The sequence below is a fragment of the Papaver somniferum genome, chromosome 5 (assembly GCF_003573695.1).
Source record: "Papaver somniferum cultivar HN1 chromosome 5, ASM357369v1, whole genome shotgun sequence".
NCBI classification, from domain to species: Eukaryota; Viridiplantae; Streptophyta; class Magnoliopsida; order Ranunculales; family Papaveraceae; genus Papaver; species Papaver somniferum.
In genome coordinates this window covers 7,482,798-7,493,328 of record NC_039362.1, presented here as the reverse complement: position 1 = coordinate 7,493,328, position 10,531 = coordinate 7,482,798, and the positions used below count along the sequence as shown (strand labels likewise).

General features: G+C 35.8%; 1 protein-coding gene across 1 annotated transcript; it reads right to left on the bottom strand.

The window, feature by feature from the left end:
- Positions 1 to 2,868: 2,868 nt before the first annotated feature.
- On the bottom strand, positions 2,869 to 9,712 carry LOC113280953 (tRNAse Z TRZ4, mitochondrial-like). The gene is made up of 10 exons (XM_026529564.1): positions 9,306 to 9,712; positions 9,131 to 9,220; positions 7,827 to 7,871; positions 7,032 to 7,086; positions 6,778 to 6,821; positions 6,172 to 6,675; positions 5,684 to 6,076; positions 5,273 to 5,323; positions 4,280 to 5,158; positions 2,869 to 3,340 (listed from the first exon to the last, which is right to left on the bottom strand). Exons 1-10 carry the CDS (start codon positions 9,435 to 9,437, stop codon positions 3,047 to 3,049), a joined length of 2,487 nt encoding a protein of 828 aa, XP_026385349.1. The 5' UTR covers positions 9,438 to 9,712; the 3' UTR covers positions 2,869 to 3,046.
- Between the last annotated feature and the right edge of the window lie 819 nt (positions 9,713 to 10,531).

Sequence of the window (10,531 nt, the reverse complement as noted above, 5' to 3'; positions counted from 1 at the left end):
TTATTCTTGAAAACAACGAAAACACAGAATATGGGATAAAATGTAGAATTAATGCACAAAAGATGAGTTAAATGCCAAGAAAAATATATAGAAATATGCACTTTTTAGCACTCATCACCATGCAAACACAAACCTCTCCTTAATCGTTAACCATTGTGTTTTACAATACTCAACCGGTTTGGGTAGTCCGTGCTGTATTCATCCTCAAATTTCTTCAAGTTACATTCGTAAATTTCCTCGGTCATCGACCAAACGATTTTGTCCCATGCTTTCATGAACATTTTCCAAATTATTCCATCCTCCTTCCACTTTTCTTCAAATAGTCTATCCTCTTCCTTACGTTCTTCCAAGGTTAATTTACTAATGCGCTCATCCTCTTCCTTTGACCTCTTGGTACCCTTCCTTGGTCTTTTAGCTTGGAAATGATGATGGCAATTGGTTTTGAGATTGCATTGAATGTGCCACATACATTGCAAGTTTTGGGCTTCCGGAAACACTACCGCTATTGCATGCATTAAGGCTTGATCGTTATCCGTTACAATAACCCTTGGAAAATTATCACCGTCATAAATGGACCTCAACGTCTCCAACATCCAAATGAAACTCACATTGTTCTCATGATCCATTAAACCCCATGCAATCGTTAACGTGTTTTTGTCCGAAGTATGGCAAGCAATGTTCAACAACGGCATGTTATACTTGTTTGTCTTATAAGTAGCATCTATCAACAAAATTTGATGAAAGCATTGAGCCAATTGGATCATTTCGGGATGTGCCAAGAAAATACGAACCACTATACCATCCTTTTCTTCCCTTCTCAAGGTGTAGCCGTGTAACTCCGCTAACCACTCCGATTGTTGCATGACCGTTCTACCATCCCAATCAGTCCTTTTGATCATAGCTAGGGCCGACTTAATTGTAGACAAAGAAGACAAGTTGTCGGGATCGTCCGCCTTTATTTTACTTAAGGTCGCACTCGCTTTTTGGATCCGCATAGACCTCACCGTCTGCATTTGATGTGGTTTTAACTTGGCAACCATTACATGTCCAATTAAATTCAACGTATCATCATGGTTGTGACAACCGTTATCAACTTTATACATTTTATACTCTTTACCTTTAATACCATCGGGCTTATAGAATACAATCTTAAATGGGCATCCTATCTTCTTGGTATTGCTTCGGTATTTCCTATTCGTCTTTCGTATGTACTTACTATTCTTTCCCTCGTGACTCTTTCGCGTCCCACCTCGCTCACAAATCATTTCAAATCGAGTGTCACTAACATGATTACTTTGAACTACCATGCACATGTTATCTTTTGCCTTGTTCATAAGCCATTCCTTTGCCTCCTTCTTACTTCCAAATGTCTAAACGTGCATAAAACAAAACAAACCTAATAAGCATAACCATTTAACATATAAATTTTGAAAAAAACAAAAAAGTAGTAATGAGTATACCAAATCGTTTGCATAGTATAGGGAAGTGTCGGGCCTCAAATAGAAGTCATCAACAAACTCTTCAACGGCCTGCATATGAAAGCAACAAATTATTATACAATAATCGGAGGTTATTAAATAAGTCAAACTTCCGAATATTCTATATTCGGAATCCTATCGGTTACCCAAAACACCTGATCTATGCAAATGAATGTAAACAGTTTACTGAGTGAAAAAAATGATATATTCAGAGGTAATTAAATAAGTCAAACTTCCGAATACTTTATATTCGGAATCCTATCGGTTACCCAAAACACCTGATTTATGCAAACGAATGTACACAGTTTACTGAGTGCAAAAAATGATATAATCGGAAGCTAAAATATATAGTAAAACAGCCGAATATAAATAACCGGGAGATAACTTTAATCGATAAACATCCGATTTTCAAGTTTTCGGAAATTTTATTTTGAGGCCACTGTTATATTCGGCAGTCAAATAATGTTAAACTATTACCGATTGTAAAGGATAAGAATACTGAGTTTTGAAATTTTCTGAGGAATTCGTTTTTGGGGCCATTCGGAGGTAAATAACTCTACATAACTACCGAATGTAGATATTTTTGGAAAACCAGTTTGGGGTTTTTCTCATATTCGGCAGTAAACTAGTATCTTGTAACTACCGAATATACATATTTGGTACTCAGTGTGTTATATTCGTAAGTTTAATCTAGAAATTATCTACCGAATCTGGGTAGTTCATGGCATTCGATGCATGCAATAATCGGTTTTTCTTGTTTACAAAAGCACACAAACGCATGCAAATCGAGTATTTGAGTTTCTTAACACAATACATGTGTTTTACACGCATCGTTAGCTTCAATATCATGTGATTCTCCATTTTCTTCCATGAAAGGGTCGTCTATGTTTTCCTCTGCACAAAAGTTTGGATCATTCAACATATACCCCAAATCGTCTTCTTTAAACGGTCGTGAACCCTCAACATTTTGTTCTTCGTCATGATTCTCACCTTCTTCTTCGTATCCATCCATTTTTGTAGTGATAAAATGGGTTTTCTCTTTTTTTCCTTCACCTTCTTCTCTATAACTCTAACAACTCAAAAATTAAAAAGAAATGGAAAAAATGAAACACAAATCATTCTAATACTGCACCGACTACAATCGGAAGTATGGGAACGATTTTGACTTCCAATTGCATTCGGAGGGTAACAATGTTATCATATCCTCCGAATATATAAGGGTAATTTCGCCATTACGAATTACGCGAGATAAGGGTTGGCTACATTTTCCCTTTGGGTGACCTTTTTTGTTTTATTGTTGGCCCCTAAATCCTTTTGAGTGGCCCCTAAAAACGCCAGGCAAATAATCTTGCTATAAGTTCTTATTTAGGTGTGGTTTGTATATAGAAACTGTAATAAAGCTGCGTATGCTTTAACTAAGGCAGCTCATGAACAAAATTTATGTGGGGAATGGTGGTTTCATCCACCCGAAATGTTAGTCTCTCACATAAATCACGATGTAACATATTTGAATGTTTAATATAAGTTTGTTCCTTTGTTAAGAAAAAACTTTTTGAGATTGTATGGTCTCAAACATCATGAAATTCTTCAGCATTCACTTCATATTTGAACAAGAGTTTGAGCTGGGGAAGAATCTTCGGAAGCACAGGCAAATCTGCTATGTTAACACTCATAAAGTCGAAAGCGACGCATGTTTTACGCGCACATGTCTCAACCTCATCAAAAACTGGAATCTTTGGATACCTCTGACTGAAATGCGTGAGGATGACGCGGTATGCACCCCCACCAATATCAATAGCTTCCTTCGTTGTACTGTGATTCTTCCCAATAGCCACTTCCCCCATATTATCTTCAAACGTTGCCTGATTAAGTAAAAAGATCAACTACATCACTTTTTCATCCTAAAAGCCACAATACTTGGGAATATATTGTTATCTTAATTTCAACAACAGAACAATAAAGCTAAAACCTCAAAAATTGAGAACACATGCATTGAGAGAAAAGCTCAAAGGTCTGAAACTTTGTTGTAGGATTTTATTCTAAACCGACAAAGATCGACAAAAATTTAACTGAAATTAGCAAAACCAAAAGTATGCATCCAATGGTTGTAATTGTTCAAAAACCAGGATTACAAAAAATGGTTTTGTCACCACCCAAACTGACCGAACCAATTAATACTCTTTTCTCAGATAATGCTACCATTAACATAATTAAAATTTCAAAACTATTTGAATGAACTTCTACGTATACTATAAGGTGTAGTGAGTAATCAAAGTAGTTAATATCGTATCTGTATCATATCGACCAAGTCTGATAACAAAGGATAATATCTGATATTAATAGGCATACATTATTAACCTTACAAATTCAAATATTTAAAGCGCCCATATCATACTAAGACCCAGGATAAGTAAGGTGATTACAGTCAGGTCCGGAAATAAAAAAACGATGGTAGGCCAATGGATTTCCTATATGGGACGTAATGTTAGATGGAAAGAGTTTTTTGGAAAAAATATCTTTTCATTACAAATATACCTACACCGGTTTTATCCATGTATAGGTGACTCGAGTTGAGTTGTTGCTTCCTATTTGAAAAATACATGAAATTGGTCTGGTCTAACATTAGTTTGATTTTTATTTCTTATTTTTATCTTCAATAGGAAAATAAGATAAACAACTTTAACCCTACATACTTATTTTATTTTTTTAATGATATCGAGGCATTGTATTTGAAAACTGCTAAATTTGCTTACCGACAGTAAAGATTAATCAAATATAGAAATATACGTAGGACATGTTACCTCATGTATAAGAACCGTCGCTCCGTTAGACGCATGCTTCAGGTTTTTGCAAGGTCTAGTATCACCAGAGTAAACAAGTTTCCACCCAGGTATAGTTTTACCATCAGCATCATGTCTCTCTACAGCCTTTAAAACAAGACCAAATGAATCTCGACAATGAATGACAGGAACACTGATAAGAGCTTCCAAACCTACTTCACCTAACAGCTTTTTCAACTTTTGTTGAATTTCAAAATCCGCGGTTAATTCGCCAAGACTTCCTGGTCCGTTATGGTAACTCTCAATACCCTCACACTCAACATCCATCGTTCTTCCACAATAAAGGAACTGCATATTTAGATCCTCGGCACATTGGTGTACATCTAAGAAATTCTTCAACTGTGTTGGTGCAATAACAAATATTTTTTCCTGACTTGTACCTTTTAGCAATTGGCACCGGAGAGCGAGAATACTTGCCAGACCGGTGTGATGATCTGCATGCATATGGGAAATCCAAATACATTTCAAACCTCGCAGAATATCATTCGCACCCACTACACCAAACCTTCTTCTCAACTGCCCAAGAGTTCCCTCACCACAATCTATGAGCAGACCTCCTTTAGAGAAAAGATTAATGAAGATTGAGCTAACATTGCGATGTTTTGAAGGCTGGGATGATCCAGTTCCTAGAAAAACAATTTCCATCTCTTCTCTAGTTATGTTTTCCAAACAACTAGGGAGATTAGTTTCAGACTTATTCCAAAAATTGCCAATTTCAATTGCAGCTTCTGATATCTCAGGAATTTCAAAGAGAAGATCATCAATAACCTCTGTACGGGTCAACAACTTTGGTACTGTAGACGTATCCAACCCAAACAGTGAGCAGGGACGCAAATGGAACTGAAACACACATTAAGTGGATATTAAGAATTTAAGTTGATATCAAGGACTATCTGGCGATGTACGAAGCCACATAAATAATTAACAACTTACTGACAGCTGTATGATAGATACCTTGAGAAGATTTTCAGCTGCAACACTTTTAGTTGGACTTGGGACAGAAACCTGGAAACAACAAAAGAAATAAACGGCTACATTTAACTACCAACTACTGACATTCTAAGGTACAACCCATCAAAAACGAGAACTTTTTCCTCAAGCAAAAAAAAAACGCAAAAATGAAAAAGTGAAAGACCCACTTTTTCTGGGACGGCGGGAGTACAACACATACCAGAAAGGGAAATAACTTCGAAAGTACCTAATTGCATTTTAGGAAAGCTAGGAATTATAGGGTGGTAAGTCTACTGACTACCCTACAACAAAGGCCACTCTTGTTTGTGATGTTGAGAACCAGAAAAGTAGAAAGATTGCAGGGACAAAGAAGAGAAGTTAGTACTGCAGAGAAGAAGACCATAGCTAACTCACCATTTTTGATGCGATGCTATCTTGTTCACACATGTAAATATCCGGACGATCCAAAAATCCACATGATGGAAAGAAGTTGGGACATAGATAATTTAGTCGAGCTGCCATTTTTGTAGTTGTTCTCAGAATTGGGATCTCCATGTTTTTTTTCTCATGGCCAGCCATAATGTGTTGGGCTCCACCAAATCTTCTCATCCATGTTTGGTACTCGGCGGTCAGTGTGACAGATGATGGACTCAAGTGAATAACACAACTCACAATCTTAACGCCATCGAAGTAACTACTGAGTGACTGTAGGGATACCATTTGCTGCAAATGAGAAAGGGTTGGGCAATCCACAAGGAGCACAATTGGACCAGCAACTGAGGGACCCATTACATCACTTGGATGAACCTGAACAAACAAGAAAATTAGCACCATATTAACAAATAAATAATGGTATACCGCATAAAAACCAAAAGTTAATCATGGTTCTTAGTTAAACCCACTGTGATATTTTGATAGTCTGACTGGACTGATTGTCCAAGTTGCAGATCACGAAATTTTGATCCCCGTTTAAGTCCAAGCTTCATCGCTTTGTTAGGATCAAATTTTCCGATAATTTCGGATAATTCAACAACATATATAACAGAAATATCACCAGGCTTTAGCTTTGCCCTGTCTAAATTTTGTGAATGTGATGCAAGAGGTTTTGGAAATGAAGGATTTGATGGTGGGGAACAACTTGGTCTTAAGAGAAGAGCCGATATCTTCACGACCTCATCAGCAAATATAGCTATAGGTTCTTTAAATAGTCTGTTACTATCAAAAATAGGAGCTCCATTAGAAGTCGAAGTAGTAGGTTCTTCCAATATTTCACTGTCAAAAATAGCACCTCCATTGGAAGTTGAAGTAGAACCAATGATATGAGTATGAAGCACTGCATTGTTTGGAACGAAGGTACTGATAGCATCTATTAAACATTTGAGACCCGGAGGACCACATATGTTAACCTGCAAAACAAAAGAAATTACAAGTTACAATATAAAGTTATGCAACTAAATATCTGCTCCCTTTATATTGTACTAAACTTATCAAATTGATCTGTTACTTACTGACATCCCTTTATCTCCTATCCCAGCCAAAGTCAACAAAAGACCTGTGAGCACGTAAACAAATCACAAATAACAAACTATTAATCCATTTCTTGTCAAATCAAGTTCAAATATGCTTGATTGCTTGTATATTTGATTAAAATTTTAATTAATGGGCTTAAATAGGTATGCAGATTCAGTACAACTCGATAATAATCAACCCAGAAAATTTAAAACCTACAAAAAAAAACAAAAAGGTTCAACAAGCTACTAACCTGCTAGTCCACCTGTCGTTTCTGAGCAGGCACGAGAAACAAATATGTGACCAATCTGACAGGGAACAGCGTGTATTAACATCAGTAGTTCAAGAAACAACTAGCACAAGTGTCAGTTACGATGGAGGACCATATCAAGGATGTTCACAGCTTTAAATGCAAGTTTTAGTTTCACCTAAGAATGACACACCACCCCATACATATTTATACTCAGATTATTTCTTGTCTGTTTAACGAACTACGTACGTAAGCATCCAAAAGGATAGTCCTCTATTTACAAACAAAATACTGTGTTTGTCAAAAATAAGCATGCAACAAAAATGCATTAGATAGATAACAGAGAATGCATTCCTATTTCAGTATAGATAGCTTATGACCAAAAAGATGCACACTTATTATGAACAAAATTCAATGAATATGGATAAAAAATTGAAACACAAGCCCACAACCTAAAGTATGCAATCGACAAATATTTCTGAACAAAATTTTTGGATTCAATTGAAAGAGAAAAAATCATGCAAAAATCTCGGCTTTAGCGAACAAAAAATATTAAAGAAATAGTATACACCATACGTAACAAAATCTAGTACAGAACATTTTAGAAAACTGGTACACAACCAAACAAATGCACACGTATGATACTTCAGATTAAAATGAAAATAAAATTTCGTTTTAAAACAATGTGTCATGTTAAAATGGTCCTTCAGCCTAATTTTTGTTCTCTGTAGGCCAAACTAAATTTGTAATTCCCAAGCAAAAAAAAAAATAATTGTAAAATCAAAATATACATCATACCTTGGATAACTTGATCTTGTGCTCACTGCAGAATCGCTGCAACCCCTATAACACGTAAAATCAAAGTAAAGCCTTGAGGGAGAGATACACACCCAGGGGATTGACCACAAAAGGTAAAGTTGTAAACATTTCACACCTAAGATAAACTAATAATCTTGAAAGGTGAAACTGTAAAAGCCTGCATCTAATCTTGAACATGGATCAAATTACGTTTTTATGGAGCAATATTTAATTCTGTTTTTTTCCTTGTGTTCTTACCAGAGTCTAGAAAATGTTTAGAAAATGACCTTCAGGTATGCTTCTTACCTAACCCAAAATTTGACAAATAAGAAAGTGAATATATTTATATTTATAATGACCTTCAAATTACGTTTTTATTTGGAATTTAGACTTAAGAAGAAGACTTACTGATGAGGAGATTCAGGAAGCAGTGAGACTCACAACTCTTTTGGAAACAATAGTTATCAGTGACAATGAGGATACAAGGGTTTGGAAACACACGAAAGATGGGACTTTCACTGTTCGATCTTGCTACAAAGTATTGGCTCATAAAGAAAATACGGTGTTTCCTCATAGGGATGTTTGGAATAGTAAGGTACCATCTAAAGTTACTTTTTTCACTTGGTTGGTACACCACAATTCCATTCTTACCCAGGATGTACTTAAAAAGAGAGGTCGATGCTTGGTAAATAGATGCAACATGTGTAAAATGGAGGAAGAATCTATTAATCATTTATTCTTGCATTGTACTGAGGCAACCGAAGTGTGGAGATATTTCTACAAAGCATTCGGAGTGGATTGGGTTCAGGGAAGAGATATTAGCATGGTATTTCTTGAAACAAAAACTAGAGTCTTCACAAGAAAAGGAAATTTTATATGGAACGTGCTTCCATTTGCTATTTGTTGGGGAATTTGGAAGGAGAGGAACCAAAGAACTTTTAATGATAAGGAAATCCTTGTATATAATCTCATTCTGGAAATCAAAGCCGATATTCTATATTGGGCTCAGCCAACGGGAGTGTTAGATGGAGTACACTTTGAAGACCTTGCTCTTAGATGGGAGGAACTAGTAAGAGAGTGAAGAGTTGAGTGCTTGTAATGGATTTCACTGAGGATTGTTCATTTGTTTGTGGTGTTTGGGTTCTCAATTGTATTATTCTTTATTACTTATCAATATAATTATCTATTTTTGCTGATCAAAAAAAAATATATTTATAATTTAGCTTCACAAGATTTGAAACATATGCAGATTTATTCATCAAGCAAAGTTAATCCTGCTAGTGCAAGTAATTTTATGGACCTACCTCTCCAGCATTAAAAATAAACCTCTGCTTATCGAAGAACAAGCAAATCGATGGTGAAGTGTCTTGCGTATCTAATCCAGTTCCCAATATCTGTAGTGCGAAAAATGTTAACAACTGAATTCTACCAAATCCAAATCGCCTTACCGAATTAAAGCTATGAAAAAGGGACAATTACCTGGACATAGCAGGTCGTGCTGAGAGGGTCTATCTTCGGAACTTTCCGTTCAAGGAGTCTGGGTGCACCCTTCCTATCTCTTCCTTCGGCTCTTCTCTTATTGCACCGAGCAGGTTCATAATTTTCCTCCATTAATATAGGAATTTTGTCTTCCAGTATCTTCTTTTAAGCTTCTCGAGGAGATAATTGATTAAATCCTTTGGGATTACCCACAAAATTAAGCACTCAATAACATTAACTCATCGACTGATAACCCCTAGAACAAACTAGGAATTAATAGAGAACTGAACCTTAAGCAAATAAATATATACATAAATAAAGCCCTAATATACAAATTCGTCCCCCTCTTGCCACAATGGATGAACACTTCGTTTACGTTTCAGCAGAGAAAACGGTAGTTTTAGTAAGAGGAGATTGAGGTTAAAAAGCAGCCGCAAAATAAAAAGCCTAGCATTTTTAGGGGCCACCCCAAAGGATTTAGGGGCGATCAATTTATACCCAGCCAAAGACTCTAGTTAAGGGGTATCCTATATGATATTGAAGTTACACAAATGCCCTTATGGTAAAACTGTATAAAAACCAAATCAAAAACAATTCTACTCATTTCAACTCTTCTTCTTCCAGTTTCCTATTATCTTCCGATTGTGGAAGAAAAAAAAAAATTCCACTCCAAAGTCAAATGGCCCCAATTAGGTAAGAATCTATCATTTTTGGGGTTTATTTCGCTTTAATTCGACGAATCGAGAAAAAATAATTCTAGGGTTTTCGGTTATTTATCCAGATTCGGGCGATATGCATGCTCCTTTACTTCCGAATGTAGTCGTGTTCTTCATTTCTCAAGAACATCGACAGTATTCGGGAGAAATATTTGATGGTTATCGGCCGAATATTGTTGGTCATATCTTCCTGGATACAAACTGGTAATAATCGGTAGTTTAATGAATTTTTTGGCTCCCGAATATATTTAAGTAGACAAACAGTATTCGGAAGTACACTCACTACCGAATATATATATATATATATATATATATATTGAAAAAATCTCAAAATTTCTGATATAGGAAAAATCTCATTTTGGGGCAAGTATTTATTCGGAAGACAATATAATGTTATATACTTCCGATTATTTCAATTTCAAAATTTGAAAAGTATAAGTTTTTCCGAAATTCTGATTTTTGGGCCATCATACATTCGGGACTTTACAAAACAATTATCCTCTGAATATA